Source organism: Abramis brama (genome assembly GCF_963993115.1).
Source record: "Abramis brama genome assembly, chromosome: 7".
Taxonomy (NCBI): Eukaryota; Metazoa; Chordata; class Actinopteri; order Cypriniformes; family Leuciscidae; genus Abramis; species Abramis brama.
This window is the reverse complement of record NC_139969.1, coordinates 44,392,038-44,418,931: the sequence shown is the minus strand read 5'-3', so window position 1 is coordinate 44,418,931 and position 26,894 is coordinate 44,392,038. Positions and strand designations below refer to the sequence as shown.

Sequence of the window (26,894 nt, the reverse complement as noted above, 5' to 3'; positions counted from 1 at the left end):
TTTAAACTTTTTTTTTTTTTAAGTAACGCAATAGTTACTTTCCTTGGTAATTAGTTACTTTTGTAATGATGTAATTCAGTTACTAACGCAGTTACTTTTTGTGAGAAGTAACTAGTAACTATAACTAATTACTTTTTTTAAGTAACTTACCCAACACTGGTTAAACTGCAAGCATAAATGTGAGAGACGGAACGGACTATTTTCTTTAGCGGAAACAATACAATCGTTTTTAAATCAATAAACTCCTTTTTAAATCAATATTTTGTGTCAAATTATTTATGTATTTGGTGGGTAGCCATGTAATGAGCGGGATAATGTAGAGCGAGGCGGTTGTTATAGCGAATACAACCCCTTCAGGCTCCGCTTCACGTCGGGGTCACGTATGACATTGTTTAAGACAGAAGTCATTTCCACAATAAAATACATTATGCATATTTCTTGAACATTAAATTGCATTACATTAGGGACGTCTCTACAATTATTAACCCAGAAAAACAAACCAAAACTATGCTTGACATAAGCACGTTTTCACAATTCCTAATTACAATTAATAATTTTCAAGTACCAACTATCGAGATTCTTAATAAATGGAGACGGAACCTTTTTCGTACTCTACATAGATCATAAACCAATGAAATAATTTGAGAAATCTTAACGTTATTGTGCTTCTTGTCCAGAAAAGTCGCAGCTCCCCATTTACTTGTATTTGCTTATAGAGCGGTCTTGCCCAGATCAATATGGCGGACTCGTTGACGAATCGCAGCAACGGTCCAAAGCGGCCAATGGGGCGTCTATGTATTTATTATGTCTATGGTCTGAACACACACACTTGTGGTCTTTGCACTTGTCTACTTATATGACATATTTCCTGTATTTGGCCCAAGTGTTCGAGTAGGCGTGAAGACTGCAAGTGTGTGTAAAGCTTTCGATGACCTGATGGAATTAACACATTATTGAAATAAATGAATGAGCAGAACATTTAATTTTTTTATTTTCATTTTATTAGTTATTTATATTTGTATTAAAACAGCCAATTAAAATAATTTGTGTTTGTGAGGACCGACCAATGAGAGTTAAAGATGTTGTTTAGTGCATTTTTTGTTTTCCGGATTTCACACGCGGTTGGAGATCGCACGGCAGAGCAGACGAGATTCAGATCTCTCCAAAGATATTTGAGTATTTAATTTATCTAATTGAAAAAAATATATATAAAGTTTGATGTGAAAGAGACTAAAAAGAGACTTTTAAATTGATTTATAATGTGTGACGCAGTTGCGGAGAAGCAGCCTTGTTGCATAGCACGTTGGCATATCAAAGAGTTGTTTACTGAGGAAACCGAGACGTTGTAGCGCCCCCCTGTGGCCGGATCGGAGCATCTTGCTGGTGTCTTTCCTCTGAATGTATTAGGATTCGTTAGGTTTGATTAGCAGATACAGATCAATACATACACATGCTAATATCATTACAGTGCTTTGATGTATCAGTTTTATTAATTTATTTATTGAAAGGAATAACTGGCAAAATAGTACAAGTACAATAATGTTGCAGCAGCTTCAGTGCTTGAACCTCTAAAATACACCTGGAATAAAATGTTAAATGATTGATGTGACTCTACTATAAAACTAAAGGAAGCTGATCTCCATCAACACTAGGATCTCTCTACAGTCTATTCAGATCCATCAACACAGTTTCACTGATGATCCAAGAAAAACATAAAACCCCGGATAGAGCGGCTGAGTGAATGTGGTCTGGACTCTGTGGATCAGGCTCATTTTGTCTCCGCTGATGCTGTAGAAGGACAGTATTCCTGCACTGTGATCCACATACACTCCTACTCTACGACTGGGCACTACAGGGAGTTTAGTCTCTATGTTATTGTGTATGAATGAGTAACCGGAGGGAGTGCAGTCCAAACTCCAGGACTGATCATTAAATCCAAACCCACACTTGTCACCCCATCCCTTCCTGCTGATGCCCATATATGACACTGATATCGACACACCACCACGCCACTCAATCTCCCAGTAAGAGCGTTCACACACACTCTCACTACACATCACCTGCTCATAACAATCAAATCTGTCTGGGTGATCCGGATACGACTGAAGCTCTGTGAAGTTGCCAGTAATCACTCTGTTCTCCTCAGACAGACGGAGGTGTTTATTCACTGTGTTCAGATCCGGAGTGAGCTGACGGGAATCTGATGGAGAGAAAACACATCACAATCAGGAATTATGAATCTGATCTTTCAATGTATCTGAACTCTTCATGTCTCAGTGCAGTTTAATCATCATTCACATGATCAACTCTAAAACTCTTCTGTCATGTTTTCTTTCAGCTTCTACAGGAAGAACATGAACACACTCAGTGAGTTTCTCTGCTTGTTTTCTGACTTACACTGAAGGAAGTCGCTCCTGGTCTTGGGAGCCATGACTGTGGAAATCAACAGACATGAAGAGTGTGATTATCATGTCAAGAAATGATCCTGCATCCATTGCTAACACATGCAGAAATCCTCCAACATTATTTACAGAGCCCAAATCCTAACACAATAACTATTGAGGGTTTGGTAATATTGACATGTCACCATTGTAACGCTCTGAACATTACCTGTTTTTTATTTTTGTATTTCACTATTGCCTAAAAAGAGGTATCTTGGTCAAGTGTAATACCACTGGGAGCCGCTTGAGGGCGCTAGTGCATGGTGGCTACTTGTAACCCACGAACATATCAGTTCATTTGGTAGAGGGAAACGCATGGTTGAACCAAGCGGCAACATTCTGATCTGAAAAATGAAGCCTACCCGGAAGTGCGAAAAACTGCAATACATCGAAAATCCGCTAGGGGCAGGTCCCAAAAGGGAGCAAATGTCCATAGCCCCCATGTTAAAATGTCCGTTTTCACAGCATAAATTCATGTTTTTACAGGTTGGTCCCATGGACTTTTATTGTATTTTTCGATAGCTTCCGAGTGCCTGACAACTGTGAGGGGGGGGGAATTTTTTTCTAACTCCTTAGTTTAGATCGTATTTAGATATAAAATGTATGACAATAAGGGCGTGGTTAACTTTGATTGACAGCTTGATTGACAGCTGACAAGGCAGCGCCACGGAGAATGACAACATAAGAAGCGCCATTTTTTAATACAGTTGACATATAATACTACTGTTTCTGTATCATGAAATGTAGTTTTAAGAGTTTTTCAGGCGAGAATCTAGTTGTTTAAAGCTCAAATCTGTGGTTTATTTAAAGATTTATGAAAATTGTATCCAGTTGATCCAGCGATGACCGGGCGCTCGGCGCTCATGTACCCCGCCTGGAGCAGCCTTTCCTCGGCTAGTCGTTCAGACGTTTGCCGCTGACTCTGGCGTCTCTGTAGTGGTTAAACATGAGATATAATTCGTCTTGTCTATATCTAATGGGCGATTTTTGGTCTCGTGAATCTATAATTTTTTTCCTGGGCAATCGTTTTGGCTGAGGGGAAGTTTCATAACTTTATAAGCTATTTAACTTTACCGTTGTATGGTTAGACTAGAGCGCTGACTTTGTATGTTTGACTGAATTGTTTGCTTTATTTGTATAGCTTCTTATACCTTTTACTTATACTTTTATAATGGCTAATATTGATAAAACTGAAATTTAACAAAAAGAGACTGGGTTGAGTTTTGTCATTTTAAATTTTAATACAACGAAGATGATCTGTAATGTTGTTTACTGCAACATCTGTTGTTTAGTACAAATGCACATATTGCCTGGACCATAAAATGTTTAATATTTTTATATTATATTTAAAATGAAAAGAGGCAGGTTTGTGTTTTATATTTTGTTTTTTCATAAATAGGCAAACGTTATGTGCAGTTGAATATAATCAATATGCGTTGCCTGAACCACATTTGTGTGGCTATAATGTTTAAGATTTCTTTAAATTAAAACGAAAAGAGTTAGTATGGTGTTTTATAACATATTTCGTTGCCTAAAATATACACAGAGATAACCGGAGTAGCAGAGCGAGCTGAGTGACGCGCGCTGCGTCAGAAGGTGGGCGGGGTTAGGATTTCCCAAGATTTCCCAAGATGGCGCCGCCCATACCCCCCATAAACGGCTTCAAACCCGTTCTTCAGAAAGTCTATGGGTGACTTTCATGGTCTATGGGTCACAGACGCTTTGTCCATATTTTTTACAGTCTATGGGTTGAACTAATGCGACCTGCCTACTCATCTGAAGTCCTGTTTTGAGGACTCGTAGAGTTTACGCTCAAACGTGAGTATTGGCTGACTACACTGGAAAAAAGGCCACTCCAAAAATAAGCACAAAAAAAAATTAATACAATATATTTTTGCTTGTAATAAGCAAAAAAATCTGCCAATGGAACAAGTAAAAATTCTCTTGGTAAGATTTCTTGAAATAAGACATTATATTTAAGCCTTACAATATATGAGTGATCTTGAAATTAGCTGGGAAAACTCATTTTTAGCTATATTTTACTAGTATTGTGATGTTTTGTGTCTCATAATAAGCTTGTCATGCTCAAAAATAGTATTTTCCCCTCAAAAGTAGCATTTTTTTTGTCATCCTGTTTGTTTCAAGTGTATTTAACTAATTTTTAGCTCTATAATTGTTACACTGTTCTAGATTTAAGTCACCACCAACTTGAAATAAGATTGGAAACTGGCATTTTGAGACAAAATGTCTTGAAGTTAGCATTCCTGACTCGTATTAGGCAGTGCTCTTTTGCCATAATAACCCATAATTTACCATCCTGTCATCATCTCAAGTGTATTCACCTTATTGTAAGCTCAACAAAAGTAATACTGTTCTAGATTCAAGACATTTTACCTACTAGATTCAAGACATTAACTGCTGTTTACTAGACAGAAAAAGTGAAAAATAGACTTGCATTTAGCGTTTTTTTGTTTTGTTTTTTTTAAACAGCAAAAAGTCCCAGAGGACTGCATAAAAGGGAAACAGCTTAATTTTTATCAACATTTTGGCACACAGTATTTATGGAACTGCAATATGAAAAAACATAGTAGAACATTTTATAGATTATAAATAGATCCCTTAACCCTACTCCCACACCTAAACATACCCATTTTATAGACAATATTAAAAGGATAAAACGTTAATGGACATATGTGTAGGGAAATGGCAGTTTTATTAACAATATAGCATTAAAAGATAGTTTGAGCCACTAATCCTACCCCTACCCCTAACAATTTCTTAAAACTACGTAACTACAATTATAAAGAAAAACAACAGACATACACGTTTAATCACAATAATTTAGTTAGTGAGAAAATGTCAAAACCGGTACCAAAAGTCGTTCACATGACGATGTGTCGCAGTCCTCTCTGGCAGTATATAATAGTTGTGTATGAGGTAACGTTACAGAGCAGAATTTAAGTTATTAATCCATGAAAACGTTAATCCGGTTTCGGTTCGCTGTTCGCTCTGTGAAGGCGCGCGCGCTTCTCTGTTTCAAATGTAGTACACCAACTTAAAGGTATAGTGGAGGATTTTTTACTTCCGGGTGGATCACCTATTCTATTGGTCCTCCTAATTGTCAATCATTCTGGTAAATCAATCAAACTTATTTAAAAAGTGGAGAGGGCGGGTCTTATCTAAAATTCGTAAAGATCCTCCACTATACCTTTAAACACGGCATGTCGCAATCTGTGACGAAGCATGCGAGAGCCAATGAGCGTTTGATATCACTGCCGTAAAACATGTCGTAACGCTTCGGGCGCAATTTTTGAATTTGAATTCACCACGAGAATGGTCAACCTAATCGCCTCATCTTTATTGATCACACTTTTAGCTCTCAGTGGAACAAAGTACTACAAGCTCCGATAATTTTCATTCATTCATACTTCAATGATACAGGAAGCACATTGTCTTTGTTGCAGCAAAAAGTATGGCAGAGATTAAGGGAGAGGGATGAGCAATTGACCAGAAGTGCTCAAACGTTCATGCTCGCTAATGGCCAGAGTCAGAAAACTCAGGGTAAAGTACTCTAGGAACGCGAAATATATATGGAGTGAAATGTGAAGTCACAGTTTATGTGATGGACGATGAAAACTGGTCTGTTCCTGTCATCTTGGGATTGGATTTCCTCAAAGAAGCCAAACTATCGATTTTAAAGCAGGGCTCAGTAGTTTCGGGATTTCTTCGCTGTATTCTCGCTTTTTGCTCGCATGTTTCTCTCTAGAGCTCCCGCCACAGCTTCGGAATAGATATTTGACAACACTGTTGTAAAAACTCTTTGGCGATTCTCAGACACCAGAGGCTAGTAGATCAACGACATCAAAGCAGATGGGACATTCTTTAAAACGTCTTCTTCATTCGGGTTCGAACAGCGCGAGGGAGCGCAATAATGACAGCATTTTAGCAGATTTCTTTTGGCCGTAAAGCAATTGTTTACATCGCGAGACCTGATATCACGCGATGCGTCCTGACGCAGCGGCCGGCGGCCCGCCGGCTCAAAGTTGCAAGTGCGGATTCTCCGCTCACGGGCACCAGGGGGGTGCGAAACGACCACCATTCAACCCGAAATAAGTAATATAACCATTCCAATGACTCCGAAGCTGTTCAGTTAAGGTAAAAAAGTTACTTAGTTCACCTTTAATGTTTCACGTATATACTTGCCTGATGCTAACTCTAGTCATGCTATGTGTTTTAATTAAATGCACGAGCACGCTGCTGTCCAATTTTATGCTGCACAAGGAGAAGGCGGAATGATTCACGATGAGTTGAAGCTGATCGATCAAGCGGTGGAAAACTCACGTTTCAACCAAGTAAAGAATCAATTGAAAGCTATCATGTGTGATTGGCCTTCAGTATGTACCCACAGGCTAGGTCGTACGAACTTCATTAAGCACGAGATTAAAACAATTGATGAACTCCCTTTGGGAAAGAGACCATATAGAGTTTCTAGAGCTAAAAATGATTTTATTGAAGAACAGATTAAGATTAATCATTAAACCTTCTGTGTGTCCGTGGACTTCACCTGAGGTGGCCGTAGATAAGAAAGATGGAGGATCCCGGTTATGCAGTGATGACCGTGCAGTGTTAATTTCGTTAACGAAAACTATGACGAAAAATGTTTTTTCCCTGACTAAGACAAGACGATGAGAGACGACACCCACGTCATTAAACGATAACTGTGACTATATCAACACATGTAATATCGTTGACGAAAAAAAACGGGACTGAAATGTGTTTAAACATTTTATTTTATTTTTTTACTTGACCAAAACCACTTGTTTGTGTCAAATAAAGGAGACGACAACACATCAACTGTTTTTACAAGCGTTCAGCCTTACGGTTGCCAGATTTCAATAATTTAACCCCCCAGTTAGAGCTTTTCTGTTAAAAGAACACGTTTTCTACCCGGCCTTTTCAATAGTATCTGGCAACCATGTGCGCGCGCTCTCTACACTGCTGAAGAAGTGCGATGATCTGAAAACACAGACAAGTAAGATGGAGTTTAGCGATCTTCATTTGAGATTTTCTGCTTAAAGTGTCATTCAGTCGGTCTGTGTTCCGTCACGAGCTGCTTGCGCTATCTGTGCGACTATATCTGCGATCAAAATATAGGCTGATATCCAGCAGTGTTTTTAATGTTTATCATATTATACAAGCAAGAATGCAGTGTTTTCTGAATATCCACACGATTTCAAATGTGACATCGATTTAATACAACAGTTCAACAAACAGAAAGGTAACATTAAGTGATGTACTATATTTAAAACAGTATTGTTGCTTATTGCTGTATTTTGCAACAAAAGCCATAGCAGAACTGCAGCACACAGCGGTGATTCGTGAACCAATCTGTGGCTTTGAACGAATCGTGAGATTCAATGACCCCTGACCCGTTCATAAATATAGCAACTTGCTTCGTTACTGAATGAATTAATGACTCCAAGACTCACTCATAAAGACAAACCCTGCGTCCCAATGTGCATACTATTCGCCCTATCTGCCCTAAATAGTATTGACAATTACTAATGTCACATACTATTTAGGCGATTTTAATTTAATATTTAAAAGTATCACTCCGTTTTTACCATCACTGCATATTTATTGAACATTGTTTAATTTAAAGCATTATTTATTTTATAAAGGTACTTATAAAGGTAAAAAATGAACTGGAAAAATCGATTAAAGGGAGCAAATATTGTCCCTTAACGGAAAAGGTGTGACTGCAGTCTAAGTGGAAGAGAAGGGGTAGGGGGTACGGCACTCTAAAAACCACTGAACTAAGGAAAAGGGGTATGTAGAATTGCACAAGTGCTAAAGAGTGCAATGTCAATACAGCCTGTTACCTTAATTTAAATTTTGGATGAATTTTTTTGTCTAAAGACTACATAAAAATGTATGTCGGTAACTGCAGTTTGACTAAAATTTGACAAAAAATGCAATGACTTTTCGTCAACTAAAACTAGACTAAAACTATGAAAGACAAAATGAATAAAATGTGACTAAGACCAATAAGCATTTTCGTCTGAAGATGAAGACTAAGACTAAATAAAAAATGGCTGCCAAAATGAACACTGTGACCGTGGCCTTAACGCATAAACTCACCTCGACACGTATCCGATGCCTCAGATCACGGCTATTCTTGATTCTCTCCAAGGAGCCAAGATGATCAGCACGTTGGACTTAAAGAGCGGATACTGGCAATTTGAAATGGATTCTGCAAGTATGGAAAAGACAACTTTCATTACCGCTTCAGGGCTATATGAATTCTTGTGTCTTCCCGTTGGCCTTAAAAACGCAGCAGCATCTTTCCAACGGCTGATGGAGCAAGTTCTCAGAGAGCACAAGAACAAATGTTGCATGGTCTATATCAATTACATTATTGTGTACTCCCCAGACATCCAAACACACTTGCACCATCTCAAACAAGGGTTTCATAGTCGGCACTAGGCCGGTGTAGGAAACTTTTTCTTCTTCAAAGCAAGACCAGGAGACGTTGGGATCACATTCAAACAGAAGTTATTCTTTATTGAGCGTGGCTGCGGTTCTAATATAACTTGTTCTAATACAGTATGCATTGTAGTTATATACATTCCAAGGGGGAGGGATTACATAGAGGTGGAGACTCTGAACAAAGCATGCAAATGAAGTAGGAACACACCCTACTCTGAGAGCACTACCAGTCCAATTGAATCAGCGTAACTATTCAAATGCTGATACTGGCCAGTTTCTCCGGTTCCAAGAGCCATCCCAGAGCCATTAAAGACAAAAGGTGAAAGTCTCCCCTACAGCTAATCCAATCAACCTAACGATTCAACATCTAGGCTGAAAGGTGAGAATCAGTGATCTGACTCATTTAAAATACAATAGAGAAAACAGGACTGGCAGGAAAGGAGACTCTTGCTCAATAATCATCTGAAATCAGTCTACTAAACTTTATCAATTTATATACTATTGCAGTGGAAAAACTAAATTAGGCTCACTCTTAAAGGAGCTGTATGTAGTTTTCAGCGGCCTCTAGCGGTGATGTTTCAGATTGCAACCAATAAGTTTACAAGCGCGTGCTCACTGCTCTTACGCGTGCTCGAATTTATGAGCGAGCACTGGGTACCGGCCAGACTGAGACGCAACACACAAAGCATCCCACAACATGCTGGAAACTCAGGTAAACTCCCACTGCAACATTACAATAATAGGCTACTTTTATCAGCTTGACGTTGAACTAATGCTCCATGCTCGTACCATGATAAGTATGGAACCCTATCAACCGAATTTCTCCACTGCAAGCACCACTTCACATTTTCTTCAGGAAATGTACATTCTAGGTTTGTAGATAAGGTTTCTCCATGATTCAAATGCCCTGCCGATGTTGATCCGTGTTTTTTACCCGAAGTTCATCCGATTCACGTCTGGCCTTACAAGCTTCAGCAGAAAAAACTTTTTTGTTTGTTTTTTATCAATATGTGGAGTTTGTGTTGGAGTCGGTGTTTTGCTGGGTGCAGGTCGTTTCTTAGTGTTATCAGACATGTCATAAGTTGCATAAGTCATTAGTCCATGTCATAAGTTGCAGTGTCGTCGCTGTTGAGTGCAAAGTCAGTAGGCTAGACGAGGCGAGAGGCGAGAGGCGCGCGCATGCAGGTGACGTCAGTAAGCAATAAGGTACGAGAGGCTGTGCTGTATCGTGAATAAGTAACGGGGTTACTTATAGTAACTCCGCTTCGCGTCGTGCCTAGCAACGCCCTTCAGCCGTTACTTATTCACGATACAGCACTTGTCTCGAGTACCTTATTGCTTTTATAAAACGGTTGCCACACAATACAAATATTAAAGCCGAAAAATATTTATCTATGCAACTTTCATGAAGTAAAATCACTAAAAGCATTCCTTCCGCTGGAAAAAATAGTCCCTGACCGTAAACAGCAACAGAAGCAGAGTCTATGAACAGAGGTTACATACATTATTTCGCCAATAGATGGCGGCAAAGACTGTCTTATGAATGAGTCAGTCGGTAGAGAAGACTTTTATATTGAAAAGACTCAAACTTGTTTTCACGGAGAAGGAAGACGCAACTGACAGATGACACGGGAAAACCCCTTAACGGTTAACTGTTAAAAGGACAAGATATCGCAGCGGACATTCAAACGGAATATTTTATTATGAATATAGGACTGACCTGAAGGAAAATGCAATGTCTACTGTGAATGCAGGTAACTTTACACTCGCTTCTCGATCTCTCACAATACTCCACTATAGCTTCAATGAACAATATCAATGAGATTGCACATGTGTTTAAGTTGCTAAGAGTGGTTGTGTTGTAGTGATACATAGAACCATTGGGTGAAGCGGTCATAGCCGTGTTTTATCGTGAATAAAGCACAGCTATTGACCAATCAGAATCAAGGATTGGAACTAACCGTTTTATAACTGGCGGTAAATCCGACCCGGGACCTTCACATAAAAATAAGAATAGTTGCTTTCAGAGGTAATAGCAAAACCCGCAAAGTGGATAACTTTAATGTGAGATTACAACCCCTTCACACACAGGCAATAAAAAAGGATTCGTTTTGGTAAAAAAAGCTACATACAGCACCTTTAACCTCAAGAAGTGTAAGTTCATATGTTCTTCGCTTGACTACTTAGGCCATACCATCACAGTGGACGGAGTCAAGGTGAATTCAGACAAGGTGGATGCAATCTGAACATTCCCAACTCCCAAGTCCTTATAACAGGTACAACGATTTCTAGGCCTTGCGGCTTGCTACCATCGGTTTATTTCCGCCTTCTCCACTAAAACAGCACCCTTACACGCACTGAAGAGGAAAGAAGTGGACAGACGACTGCCAGCGTTCATTTAACCTCATCAAAGATGAACTCACCAGAGCACCTGTTTTAAGTACACCTGACTCTGATTCTTCTTTTAAAGTACAGACCGATGCAAGTGATCTTAAAGGGATAGTTCACCCAAAAATGAAAATGCTGCCATCATTTACTCTCCCTCAAGTTGTTCCAAACCTGTATGACTTTCTTTCTTCTGCTGAACACAAAAGAAGATATTTTGAAGAAAGTCGGTAACCAAATGACTGATGGACCCCATTGACTTCCATAGTAGGAAAAAAAAAATACTATGGAAGTCAATGGGGACCAGCAACTGTTTAATTACCAACCTTCTTTAAAATATCTTCTTTTGTGTTCAGCAGAAGAAAGAAAGTCATACAGGTTTGGAACAACTTGAGGGAGAGTAAATGATGACAGCATTTTCATTTTTGGGTGAACTATCCCTTTAAGAGAACGCACTACGTCTTTAAAAATGAGGTTTTATTTAGGAGTCTTCCAGACTCTAAAGAAGGCCAAAGATTTCAAATTGTAGTCCCTGCAAAACTGAAGGAAGTAATTTTGACTTATGCACAAACCTCTTGGCCCAATTATGTAAGCAGTGGCAAGTAACACGAAACTCACCTTTGCATACCATCCTCAGTCAAACCTCACTGAATGCGTCAATTGGAATTTAAAAACTATGATTGCCATGTACATCGAACAAAAGTAACACAGTCCGTCTGTGAGAGTGCTCATTGGCTGTGTGTTCGTGTTTCGTGTGAACGCAGTCTGTGAGAGTGCTCATTGGCTACATGTTCATGTCTCATTTTGTGTGAACACATGGCTTGTGATTTGTTTTTACTGGCCATGTGCTTGTGTTTTAGTCATGTTTGTTGTCATGATTGTTGAAAGCACATGGCTTGTCATGTGTGTGTCCTTGTGCTCTCCTGTCGATTGTCTAAAGGGCCGTACACACCGGGACGAATATCCGCACGCGTTATTCGCCAGCGTTTTTCAACGCGTTTTTTGTGTTCACACCCAAGCGATTTTCACTGACGATGAGCCGAGTGAACATGCAAATTCATTCCCTGACATTAGATGGCGCTTAATGTAAAACAGATATACCCCGGTACAATTAAGTGAAATGAAACTCACCATCAAGGCCCATTTGCTCTGCAATACCACTCCATAACAGTTCTCTTTTATCAAGATTTTTGCAGTTGCTGTCGCGTTTGTCATATAGTTCTTTATGTTCCGACACCAACGAGACCAGCAGCTCTACATTCATCTTGCCTTGCATCTTCCTCGTCTTATTTCTTCCCGGCAGTGTAGACGCTACTTGGCGTATATCTTCTTCGCCGTTACGTATGTGTGCTCGGCAAGACCGTTTTGTGTTTGAGCGCCCCCAAGTTGTGTTTTACTGTAACTTCAGAAGCTCCAGACACGTGAGCAAAAGCGCCAATCTCATTGGTCGGATAGTTTTTGACGCGGTGCGTCAAATAAAAAAAACAAACCCTGAGGCGTTTAAAAAAAATGCCGCTTTTACGCGTGGCGTTTTTCGCGTCGGTGTGCACACTCACATTGGCGCCCTTTGTTTAGTCACGAGGCGTTAAACGTCGGCGAATATCCAGGCCTTAACCCCGCTCATCTTGTCACCTGATTATTGGTTCATTTGTCGTACCTGTCCTCCCTCGTTACCTGCCTTGTTTTCTCCCTATTTATTCTGCTTGTGTTTGCAGTCCTGTGCCAGATCGTCGTCGAATGTCTACCTGTCGGGTTAGTTTTTGTTTGTGTTCTGTTTTATTTTTATAATAAAAGCCTATTCTTCTGTATTATTGAGTCCTCGCTCCGTTCATCACTCCAACCCTGATATAAGAATAGTAGCCTACATTTGACATTAACTGCATAATATAGCCTCTTTAAGGACTATTTGTAACAACATGAACGAAGGAAATATGTTAATATACAGTATATACAGTCAAATGGGAAACCCTTCACAAAATGTTACACATTTATTAATAGACACACCTGTTAGGAAATATGTCAATACAAACATTGACTGTGTGAATGAAGTAAACGGAGATTAATGCACATGACACTTGCCTGAAGACGGTAGCGTGTCACTGGCCTCACTCACTCACACTTTACCCACTTTCCTGTAGCGGATCAAGCACTGCTTCCCAGTCGGAGTAAACCCGTCCTCAGCGGTGCTGATGATAGTCCACTGTTCCTCAGCGCCAGAATCTGCTCTCTCCACTCTGAACGCCACAGTTTCTCCAGCCGGGGGCTTCTGCAGTTTCAGGGGCAGAGAGGTGTGTGTCTCTGTTAATAATCAACTCAGACAAGCTCATAGAGCATATTAAATATAACTTACGGTGAAATCAGAACAAAATATGGTGGTAATACTGTAATAATAATAATAATCTTCTGTGTATTCTGGGTCTTGATATTTTTTGTTTCTTTACGTACTGTGCATAGCTCTTCATTAATGTATTTTATTGATTGAGTTTTAATATTGTGCATATTTATATTATATATAGTTCACATAAGGCATTAAAGGAAGATCTACACCTAAGCTGGATGGGCTGACCAAGGCCGGAAAAGGTTTTGTGCGGCTCTTCACTGAGGGCAACTACGACCGCGATGACTGGCTAACAGCTAGCACTGAGCGGAACAAGCTATTTTACTGGCCGTGTTTGCTTTTTAATAGCAGTGAGGGAACATGGACCAGCGCGGGCTTGAACAGCCTTAATAGCTTCACCAAGGCGGCTCTCACTGAAACCCCACAGTATACCACTGTAAATAAACAAATATGCAAATTAATGAATACATAAGTTAAATACATAAATATATAAATTAAAAATAAATTAAAAATAAATACATAATTACCTAAATCCACATATTCCTAACTAACTAAATAAATAAATAAACTAATTTTTGGGGAAACACAATGGAAATGCTAGACTGAAAGTTGACCTCATAATGTGATTGTGTGAAGGAGTTCTGGACAGAAGTAGCCTGGCTTATTTTCTCTGCTTACAACAAACTTTTTATTTTTGAAATAGAAATTTGAAATAAAGAATGTCCTGTTTCTGATTTGGGACTCTGGGTCAAACGAGACGGACGACAGATTAAAACTGTTAACTCTATGTGGCCAGTTTCATCTCCATAAGTGTGAAGTCACTGATTTTAAGCCCAAGTTTAGGCTTTTCTGTGTTGATTTAAAGTTATTCCATGATTCTCTTTGTTAATCAGCTAACAAGAAACCCGCTTAAACTGCTCTGTTGTCAAAAAATTATGGTTTGATTAAGTGACCTCCTGAATTCCTGAAGATGACAAAAATTATTTTTCGTTGTTTCATGTAATTTATTTCTATTTATTTTTAATCATGTATTGTATGTTTAATTTCTATTCCTTTAAATGTTTTATGAATCATTTTTTTAGTAGACTATCTCATACTGTATCTTGTTTGAAAATGTACTTTATTGCCTTGCTCGGCCGCGAGTTCCTTTTTGTGTGATAGATTAGATTAGATTAAATTAGAATCACTTTATTCGCCAAATGCATCAGCAGATACACAGGAATTTGATATGGCCATCAGTAACACACAAACTCAACACACAAACATATATGCGTATAGCTGCAAAAAGCATGCCTAAAACAATCAAATCAAATAATAAAATAGTCCAAAAATAGTGCTAAATCAGCTATTCATAAGGGAAATGGCTCTTGGAAAAAAACTATTAAGATGGCGTGAGGTCCCCTGTCCTCACTGCTCTGTACCTTCTTCCTGAAGGAAGCAGTCTAAAAATGTCACTTGCTGGATGGGACTGATCAGCAGCAATTTTAGCTGCCCTCTTCCTGACTCTGGCCTCATACAGGTCGTTAAGTGACAGCTGCCTCTGTCCAGTCAGCCTCTCTGCTGTCCGCACAATACGCTGTAGTCTGACCTTCGCCTGGGCTGATGCCGATGCAAACCAAACAGTGATAGATGCTGAAAGAAGGCTTTCCACAGTGGCTCTGTAAAATCTAGACCGAACAGAGCTGGAAACGTTCAGTTTATTTAACTGTCTCAGAAAAAACATTCCACTATGAGCTCTCTTAAGAATGGAGGAACTGTTTTCCTCCCATTTCAAGTCATTTGTAATAACAGTGCCTAAAAATTTAATTGACTCCACCTTCTTCACAACAGAGCTCTTGATAGTTAGAGGTGGAAGAGAGGCGGGTGTTCTGCAAAAATCTATCACCATTTCCACAGTCTTTTGCTGATTAAGCTCCAAGTTGTTCTCATCACACCACGCAACCAATTTAGACACTTCCTGCCTGTAAGCAGACTCGTCGTTGCCCTTAATAAGGCCGACTAATGTAGTGTCGTCTGCAAATTTAATCAGCTTGATGGAACCATTATTGGAAGTGCAATCATTGGTATACAGTGAGTAGAGAAATGGTGACAGCACGCACCCCTGAGGTGCTCCAATGTTAGTAGTCTGCGGATCAGACATGTGCTGGCCAAGCTAAGAAAATCCATAATCCAGCGGCAGATAGAGGGTCCCACCCCCATCAGTGACAGCTTCTCCCGCAGTCGCTCGGGTAGAATGGTGTTAAAGGCTGCACTGAAATCTACAAACAACATCCTTACGTAGGAGCCAGGAGAGTCAAGATGGTCCAGAGCATAATGCAGTCCTAAATTGACCGCATCATCTACCGAGCGGTTTGCCCTGTAAGCAAACTGTAGTGGATCAAGATAAGGAGCTGTGATAGGTTTAAGATGTGACAGAAGCAACCGCTCCAGACATTTCATGACCACTGATGTAAGGGCCACCGGTCTGTAGTCATTTAGGTCCACAGCTTTGTTTTTCTTCGGCACTGGAATAATGGTTGATGACTTAAAACAACTCGGAACCCTGCATAAAACAATTGATTGATTAAAAATGTCTGTAAAAACTGGAGCTAGCTGACTAGCGCAGTACTTCAGGGTGGCAGGTGAAATCCCATCAGGGCCACTCGCTTTCCTTACATTTTGTCGGCTAAATAGCCGATACACAGCCTTCTCCTCAATGTCAATGTCAATGTCAAAGGTGACTTGATCTTGAGGGGCAATGTTCTCCCCCTCTCTAAGTGTGACACCCCCGGGAGGGAAAGGATGAGGGCATGGAGATTTCTCAAATCTTGTATAAAAAACATTAAATTCATTGGCCAGTTTAGCAGATGGAGTGACTTGTTGTTTTTTATTTTTATAGCCTGTCAAGTTCTTCAGCGACCTCCACGCTGAAGAGGAGTCATTAATGCCAAATTGTTCCTCCATATTCACCTTGTAGGCACTTTTTGCTTTCCTAATGGCTTTATTTAACTTTTGTCTGGCCAGCCTGTATTCATCTCCATTTCCGTCTCTGTAGGCCTGCTCTTTGGTTTCCCTGAGCCGCCTGAGGGATTTTGTGAACCAGGGTTTGTTGTTGTTATATTTCACCACAGTTTTGGTGGGAATACAAGCTTGCTCACAGAATGAAATATATGAACACACAGTGTCTGTATATGAGTCCATAGAGTCACAAGAGGCACGCATGGATTCCCAATCAGTGGTGTCTAAACAGACCTGTAACATCCCAATTGCCTCTGTCGTCCATCTTTTAGATGTATACTGTACCGCCCTTGCTAGTTTTAGTTTTTGTTTGTAGATGGGGACCATCTGAATTAAACAATGATCTGAGTTCCCAAGAGGAGCACGGGGAAGTGAACGATATGCTGCTTTGTGAACAGAATAAAAATGATCCAGTATATTTCCTGATACATGTGTCCCCTGTGGTCTTTGTTCAGTTTTAAACAAATAATTCATTGGCAGACGCAGACGTCACGTTCATTGAGACCAGTGCATTTTACAAAGTTACATTAAATAACCGGAACGCCATACACAAACAAACACACACACACACACACCCGCGTGATGACGTCATAAATGACTGGTCATGTTCAAAAGCAAACGCAACTCACATTGAACAAAGTTTAAAAGAGTAATAGTTTTGTTCATGTTTTATGATTATCGCTGTTGTGAGGTATTATGGGGAGCCAGCATATCATTTCGCCGATCTCCTTTGCTTTCTTACAAAGTGAAAGTAAACAGAAACCGAGTCTCTCTGCTTTCATAACTCCTCAGAGATAGAGTCAGTAACGTTAAATAAGATTATCCAGACAGCTGTAATGTGATCTCTGTATCAGAGCCGTCTTCTTGTCAGATCTCACACTATTGTTGTTATGATTTATAGACCACCAAAGTCATATCTGCTCTGGCTACTTTTATTGACTGAATTGTCTACTGTTTTAACACATCTATGTACTTTGTCTCCGCGAATATTATGTTAATGAGAGATGTGAATATTCAGTAGTACTCACCGACTGATCTTGTCAAGATGTCGAGGAAAGAATCGGGTGAACCAGCGCAGTTTTGCGTCTAAGCTGTATTATAATTATGGTCATTAGGGATGACGAATCGTTCTTTTGAACCGATTCTTTTTACTGAACCGGTCGAACCGGTTCACCAAATCGGACAGATCCGAGAACTGTGTGGCAAGCCGTTTTAGCATATAAAACTACGTTTTGACTATCCATATATGTATTTTGGATAGTCATAAATGTATTTTGACGACTCATAATTATATTTAATACATATTAAATACATATAATGTATTTATAATGTATAATACATATTTAATGTATATTTACAATTATTATAATTATATAGACTAGTCAGAATGATAATTGAGAGATATCCACAATTATAAGAAATCTGATTTGACATATCTTTAAATACATTGACTAGTCAAAACTCCATTTAAGATATCTGTAATGACGTCATAGATATCTTAGACTAAATTATATATTAGATATCATATTTTAGACTAAAAATTTATATTTATGAGTATGGCCCTGTGATAAAAAGATAAGTCATTCTTTCTATGAGAGAGAAGCGAAACTGTTATTATTTCTGTTCCTTATCCTCCTGGGACCCAGAAAAAAAAAGTTTTTGGAATTTATTTTTTTTCCATGTCATCACACTGTTTAGAGCACAATAAACAAATGCTAAAAAAACATTTTTGAAAAATAATATTTTATTCATACGTTATGCTATGTCCTCTGTAGTGGACGCCAGGACTAAGTTGTTTAAAAAATAAAATGACATGAAATTATATGTATAGGCAAAAACAATGGGATTTTTTTTTCAATCACCAATAAATTTGGGGGTTTCAGGATTTTTTCAACCAAAATTTGTATTAAGATGATTCTCAACTATGTTATGAAAGAAATAACGGAATGAATTGATACACCATTTTACTTTATGCAATATGTGGGTAAAATGTCCATAAATTAATATTCCCATTCAATGCAATGTATCTATAAACTGTATCTAATTTGCACCTTAATGTGTTCTTGGAGCAACATTTAATGAAAAAAGAAGTGCAATAATTGGAGTAATAATTGGCAACATTTTAATAATAATATCTAATATTTAATAGGAATATTGATGTATAATTTATTTCCATATTCACTTGTTGTGTCTCACAAAATGCCTGATAAACATGATTTAAGTCCTGGTGTCCTCTACAGTGGACACGTTTGAAATCAATGCCCTGTTCTGTAACAGAATTTTTTTTTTTTTTTTGAAACCTCTTAACATTTTCCTGAGATGTTGTATTATGAAATACAATTTGAAAAGTAGTCCAATTTAAATTATAATTACAATATATTATCATATTTCCATAAGAATGATACATTTGATCACTAAATTAATGTCAGACATTTTTAAAGACCAAGGAGAAGTTGTTTTCATGGTGAAACCTACAAACATTTCATATCTCTGGAAAGTCCTGAATGTGCTCTTTACAGGACACCCAGGTTGTGTCATGTGACATGTATGATGTCAGAGAAATTCACTAAAATATAATGTCCACTACAGTGGACAAAAGTCTATTCTTGGGTCCCAGGAGGATAAAACTGTTATGTTTCTAAAGGTCAGTGTCTCTAACACAGCGAATTCTCCTGTTGACAGTAGTGAATCACTGCTACAGCAATGCTAATGAATGAACAATCACATAAAAAAAAACAAACATGAGAACTGACAAACAATGAAACATAAAGATAAAATAAAAAATATAGCTGTAAATTTAATGGGGACTCTCCATAGGCATAAGAGTTTTTATACTGATTCTATCACTAACTTACACTACCCTGGCCATAAATCAAGAAATGCATTCATATCACTTCTAATGCCATCTCATTTCCTTTCCCTGTGTAATCTCTCTCTTAAGGCGGGCGTACACGGTGCGAGTTCGGACCAGGATCGGACACTCGGGAGGTCGTGAGATATTGCACACGTTGCGAGTCAGTTTAACTGATAATCGCGTCAAAGCAGCTGGTACACGGCACGACTGTCCTGCACGAATTTTATCCCGAGCCGGCAGCAATCACGCGAGCTTTCGCGCTAAACACAGAGACCGTCAATGTTGCATGCAGGCAAAGCTTCAGATAGAAAAAATGACAGAAATGTGTGTGCAAATGATTTGCTGAAAAGCATAGTATGGAGCTAAAAGAGTCTCAATAAAGATAAATGCACACACTACATTCACATATGCACACACATGATTCATAAATACACACACAATTCAGAAATGCAAACAAAATTTACAAATGCACACAAGATTCAGAAATGCTCAGGACAAGATTCAGAAATGTATTTCTGATGCACACACAAATATATCTTGATTTACAAACTGCTTGCGGTCTGTGAACTTCACTGCATTTGTGTGTGAATTTTGAGACTCCCCTGACTTGGCTCAAGTATAGGTCTCTGCGGAACAACAAGAAGGTGTTTCTGAACAAGTGCTGTATCTGAATAAGTCACGGCTGAAGGGCGTTGTTAGGCACGACGCGAATATGAAACATTGGCCGAGGTTCTCGGTTAAAGCCAGTGGGTATTAATGTCTGGCTATAATTGTTGTAGAAATTGTGTTACTAAGACTTCTGTACACCCAAATAGTTGAATTTCCAAAACAGCCTAATACATGAATGAACCTCATCGTCGATTATGGTCTAGTCTGAGTCTAACATCATAACTAACATGGTCAGGCTGGTTGTTTCCATGTTCTAATGCTGTGGCAGCTTCCCGCAAAAGCTCACTAACAGATTTCGCCATATCTTGTCGTCTCGATTACAATATAATCACATTTAAATAATTTCGTTTCACACATTCAACTCATGCACACGGGACGTCGACGACTTAGCTTTACAGAAGGTGTGCCTCTAGCGCCGTTACTTGAATAAGCCACACCCACTCATTAACATAGAATTTGCATGCAGGTTGTCTTTGAAAATGAAAACGAAAATGAAAACTGTGAAATAAAAGAGGAATTAAAATGAAAACGAAAATTTACATTTGTATTTGAATTGTGTCACTATTATTGCGTGAGCGTTACTAAAGAGCATTGTAAAAACTGTATTTGTAGTTTCTTTTTCACGTTTGGTCTTGCCTCGAGACTGTAGTGAAAATGAAATGTGAAATCACCAATTGCATTTTATTTTTCAATTTGACAGGGATAATGCTGTGAAAATGAAATCATTTAATTTCATTCTCAATTTTGTCACATATTTTGCGTACTGTTTTCTGTAATGAAATCGTTAATCTGGTTTTAATTTTCATTTTAATCATTTAATTTATTTATTTAAATTTGGCAGAAAATGATTTCCATAATTCTCACTTGGCTCGACACACAAATGCCTTTTTTTTAAACAGGGAATGATCTGCGACCAATCAGATATCTCCCTTGTTTTAGCCAATCACAAGAACGCACCCCACGTGGGGGATTGTTTACTTCAGAGCCATATAGAGAGAGAGTTGCGACAACTCCATTGACAACAATGGAACGCTTTTTTTACAGCAATGGCGGCTCGTAGAGCCTCTCAATAGTTCCCGGAAGTAACAACAGCGCGGTAGAACAGACCGTTTGTGATGCACTTTTAAAAGGTAAGACGTTTAAAGAATAAGATTGTATATTATCAGTACATCTGAATCAAATAAACTTGTGTTTTAAAGCATGCTAGTTGATTCCGAAGCACTTCCTGGAACTATCTGAGGTCTACGCGAATCACGTGACAACTAAGCATTTTGAACTTCCGTTGTCGCAACTCTCTCTCTCTATGGCTCTGGTTTACTTATAAGCCAATCACATGAAGTGCGGGCGCGAGCGCGGTGGGTGGAGTTCTGTCAGTTGGTTGAGACCTCAACATGGCTTCTGGCAACGACAGGGGAGCGGTAAGTATAACTTGACGTGTTTAGCTAGTTATCTCCTTGTTATGAGATGTTGTGTAATTGTTAATGTTAACCGGTTTAATTGTGCAACTATCAACATAAGCTAGCGAGCTGAGCTAGCGCGTCTGCATGCTAGTATAGGGTCAGGCTAGTATCTTTCCATAAAGTTGAAATTCTTGTGAATTAAGTGACTGTTTGACAGGGTCTGTCGCCCCAAGCCGAGGTAGCAGCTCGGGCTTTTGTGCAGTTATTGGCCCGGGAGCTGTCCTCGGCCCCAAACGCACCGAGAGAGAGTACAGCAGTCAGGGCTGGAGGCAGTGCTGCTCCTCTGCCGGTTAGCGATGCTAGGGTGAGACAGGCTATGAGAAGGTGATACATTTAACTTATTTCTAATAAGTTAATATTAGATTTATTGGTGATTATTAATAAAATCAATTATTCATTTATTGGTGTCTGGAACAGTAATGAATAGCGTTAGTGTATTTTATACTTTTATTGAGACATTATTTAAATTATTGAAAAGTAGGTAAGCGAAACACAAAAATATCTGGTTTCCCTACAAATCTTTTTGTCTTTCCCACATCAGGCAGTTCCCGAGTATGTTTAATACTGATCAGCCAAGAGGAAAACGTCGATTCTCGACTCCTGCCCCTTGCATTGTGAAAAGGACAGACTTTCATATGTCCTTTCGGAACCCAGTCAGTTCACACCAAAGGGCTCAGAAGAGCTAGAACTTGCCCATGCTGGCCTTGGGAAGAGGATGTTAAGTATACCAGACAACTTGAAACACGATGAGGTATATACGAGGTGACATGATATAGTATATAATATTGTAGAATGGGTAATGATTAAAAATGTTAATCATTTGCAGAATAGTGAATAATTTCATTTTTTTTTTAAAGATTGTAGCTCTACTTGAGGAGGAATATCCTAAACTGAAGACCTTACAAGGAGGTTGGATGTTTTTCAAGTCTACAGGTAGAATTTCTCTAAATCTCCAATTACGAAAAAAATATAGTTAAATGTTTTTCCAATTCAAAACCTCAGATATGTCATGTGATGTCCGGCGATGAATTACCATTCACACCACTATTCATGTTGTAGAGGACAATACTATGACTTGTTTGCCTAACAAAATATAACTTTTAATATTAATGATTGTGAGACTGCAAGGTTTTAAAGGACTCTTACTACTTTCCATTTTAAAATAGGTGGTAGCGGACGTCGCAAGCTGTCCATAATTCCAGCTGACGCTGAGGGTTACTCCACAAGGCTTCTTACATCAGCATCTAACAATGGGAAAAACATAGTATTTGTAGTTCCACTACAGGAGAAGCTTTCTACTGAACCACTTTTCTATGATTCAGTAGAGTTCGCCAAGATGCCACAGTCAAAATGCATTACATGTGGCAGTCAAATGCCTTTGCAGCTGTTGCCGTTGCATGTGGAGGGATGCAGTGGCACATTGACTGTAAGCTGTATTACATCATGTCTCTCATTTCTCTTTTTTAGTTTGTTCAAATGACTGTTTCAAAGTATTAAGTATTTGTTTATTATATTTTTTTATAAATGTATTGTATTTATTTAGGAGAGTGAATCTGGGACATGTCTTGATGAAGATTGTTCAGTTCTTGAGCAGCCGGTCCCATCTACCATAGGCATGGATGAATCCTTGGCGGTAATAGATGTTGTCTTTTCTGTTGCTTTGGAATTTAGTAAGAAAGCATTATTTTTTTATTCATCATGTAAAGTAAGCAAGCAGAGGTTTTAGTACAGAAAAATGTAATGATTGCAGATATATAAATAGATTGGGCATAACACATCTCAAACTGAATTTATTTTTTTTACTCTGACACATATGTAAATAAATTTGATCACAGCATATTTCCTGTCGCTAGTGAATATAACATGTCTGTAAGATGCAGAAAACATGACACTATTTTTATAATAATTTCATGTAGGAAAAGTATTGACTTTTTTTTCAGGTCTGCCCAATCTGTCTTGCATCGGACCCAGCTGATGTTCTCCCATTTCATGCAAGCACATGTGGTGACAGGTAGGAAGTTTATGTCTGATAGATGGTAAATGATTAAAATAATCACCACTCATGATTTGGCTGTTTCCCATTCTTCCAAGCAATGTTTTTTATTATAATTTATTTGGTCTGTTCTAAGAATGAACTGTTCAACCCAGCGTAGCAGCCGGTCCCCCAAGGGGAGAAGAACTGCCAGTCCCTCAGTTCCACAATCGTCAGCAGGTCATTTATGCACAATTATTGCTATAGTGTTGCATTGTTGAAAATAATGTTGTCAAAATAACTTTTCAAGTGATTTAAAAAAAGTAATATTGATTTTCAAGTACTTGCCAATGACATATTACGTTAAAGGGATAGTTCACCCAAAAATGAAAATTCTGTCAGTAATTACTCACCCTCATGTTGTTCCAACCGCGTAAGACCTTCGTTCATCTTCGGAACACAAATTAAGATATTTTTGATTAAATCTGAGAGCTGGATCACTCCTCCATAGGCTGCTAGGTGACCGAAACTTGCTGGCCCAGAAAAGTTATTAAAGAGATCGTTAATATAGTCCAAGTGACTACAGTGGCTCAATCTTAAGTTTATCAAGCGACGAGAATACTTTTTGTGCGCAAAAACAAACAAAAATAACGACTTTATTCCACTATTCATTTCCTTCTCTCTGGGCCTCTAGTTGGTTCACGTAGTGTTTTTGCGCAGCGCGTCTTGTGTTACACGTCACCACGTAGGCTCACTATTGGCCGACGCTGGTCATGTGTGTGATGCGTGATGACGTGTAACACAGACGTGCTGCGCAAAAACACTACGAGGCCCAGAGAGAAGGAAATGAATAGTGGAATAAAGTCGTTATTTTTGTTTGTTTTTGCGCACAGAAAGTATTCTCGTCGCTTGATATACTTAAGATTAAGCCACTGTAGTCACTTGGACTATATAAACATATATATGGTATGGTGCATGGTGGGTCCAGCTTCTCTGGACTCAGTTTGCCTGTGGTGACCCTATAGACTGGTGAGAGCATCGACACTGCAGCATCAGCTCTGACACTGGAGGACTGTCCTGACATTGACCATCGTGAAACAATTGGTTTGGTGAGTAACTTGGTTACACATTGCACATTTGTACGAATTACTACATTTTTGTTCATGTCACACACGTGTCTGTGCCAAGACATTTTGTAATTTGTGATTTCCAAAGCTTTTGGTGTCTGTTATTTACTCCAAATGTTAGTTATTTTTATTGTACCTTTTGCCTTTTTGTGGATTGTCTGGTGACAACTTTTCATGTAATTATTAAATTATTTTACCTTTTGTGAATGTGTACCTGCTTTAGCTGAAGAATGCTGAACTTACTGCAGAAGAAAACACCAAAGTGACTGATCTTTGCCTGTCCTGGGATCTTCCATTTCCAACCTCCACCAATCGTGTCTGGCTGTTCCAGGAACTGCTTTCACATGCAGTAATTATTTTTATAAATTACCTTGTTAGTATTTATATTGGAGGTTGGCCGTGTAACTCATGTTCATGTTAACATGAGTCATGTTACATCTGTGCCTACGATCTCTTTCCTATAAAATAGTGCCTCTGTGTAAATTTTGTCTGTCTGCAGGTACTTCACCGTGTTAAACAGCCAATTAAACAAATACGGAAAGGCCTTAAACAAACAGGAATCTGGCCACTTCTTTCAGCTAGGCCAGATGTCCACCCCTTAATTTTCCCAAGGGAGTCAAGTAAGGATCTTAACCCACAGGTAAAGCCTAGTTCACACTGCACGATTTTTATGATTTTATTTTTGCAAAGACTGTGTGTAGTTTTGTTTGGTGTCACAGGGGTGTGTACATCTAAAATGAATGGTTTATTTTAGTCATATGTTAAAGTTGTGTTACTTATGTGACAGAAATAGATAGTTCATTCATAAAAAGATCACTACAATTTTGAGATCACTTTGCAACATTTAATAAGTTTCAATCCTGACATGAAATATATTTATATTTGATCCCTTGTAGACCGTGATCCAGAGCATTACCTGGCCACAACCCAACGTTGACAGCGACGAGGATGAGGACGACACTGTTCCATTGGAGAAAATCAGTCTTGTCACTGGATTTTTGAGAAAATTCATAGAGGAAGGTAATTCTGTAAATGGTCTTTATTTCCTTATTTTTCATTCTCCTCTTAATTCACACATAATTGTTTCCTCATAACAATCCCAGTTGCTGCAATAATAAAGTGGTTCTTCATATTTACCATGTTTTATGTGCATTTGTGTTTCATTTCATCTCAGTGTGAGCTGGTTTACTGTTTTATTGTCAAATGGTCATGTTTCTCTCGCTCCTCCTTTCTGTCCTCTGCTGTGTGCTTTACAACAGCGCAGGGAAAGGAGAAGACACAAATGTGAATGTTTGACAGAAACAGTAAAGCCCAGCTCACACTGAGATGAAATGAAACACAAATGCACATAAAATTGCTAAAGTAAACTTTATACTTAGTTTACATTACAGTTTTTACAGCAGCATTTAACGTAATCCTTTTGACGTTCTAAACTAGGAGAGGAAAAGAGACTACAGGGATTTTACTTTTGTAAAGTTTGTACTGTTTAAGTTCAGCACTGTGATATTTTGAAGTTTAGCACATTATTATTTGTCATCTGTTTTAAAGCCTGTCTAAACAGCAAGCATTGCTGATGTGTTATCTTTACTTGAGTATCTAAGAGTGCCATAACTGGATTTGTTGAAAAGATAAGAATTTTATGAGAGAATCGTTACTTCATATTTTTTTAAAGATCTACTCCAATGTAAAGTTTTGAGGGGTCACAAGTACAATTTTCTCTTCCATAGCATCACCAGATGTGCTGCGTGACCTGATGAAGTTTTGGGTGGGGTGGGAACTGCCAACAAGAAAACTCAATGTTGAGGTTGTAACCTCAGCTTATCCAGTGGCTCACACCTGCTTCTTCAAGGTGAAGCTCCCCAGCCACTACCTAGTCTCAGCCTCAGACGTCACGCCCACGGAACGTTGGCTAAACGTCTGATGCATATGGTACACTTAACTGGAAACACTTCAGGAATGTCGAAGTCGTCATCTGATTGGTTGAATTTTAGCGGATTTCCGGGGGCGCGAGTGTCGCGTTTATTTTCGGTCCGCCGGGAATCAAAGCGCAGACGTGTGATTGCGGAAGAAAAACTGTTGTGTTTACATGAGTGACAATGCGCATTTATCAAGATCAGCTAAACGTAGGATTCTCAAAAGTATGCGTGCACGAACAGATCAAT

At 38.8% G+C, this 26,894-nt stretch overlaps 1 protein-coding gene across 2 annotated transcripts; it reads right to left on the bottom strand.

Moving 5' to 3' along the window:
• LOC311087347 (stonustoxin subunit alpha-like) lies at window positions 1-17,808 on the bottom strand. Of its 2 annotated transcripts, XM_084120690.1 has the most exons (5): window positions 17,679-17,808; window positions 13,395-13,581; window positions 8,583-8,694; window positions 2,398-2,433; window positions 1-2,200 (listed from the first exon to the last, which is right to left on the bottom strand). In XM_084120690.1, the coding sequence occupies exons 4-5, from the start codon at window positions 2,429-2,431 to the stop codon at window positions 1,680-1,682; spliced, it is 555 nt and encodes a 184-aa protein (XP_083976816.1). In that variant the 5' UTR covers window positions 2,432-2,433; window positions 8,583-8,694; window positions 13,395-13,581; window positions 17,679-17,808; the 3' UTR covers window positions 1-1,679. The 2 variants fall into 2 exon arrangements, with proteins under 2 accessions (XP_083976816.1, XP_083976817.1); XM_084120691.1 differs by lacking the exon at window positions 8,583-8,694.
• Between the last annotated feature and the right edge of the window lie 9,086 nt (window positions 17,809-26,894).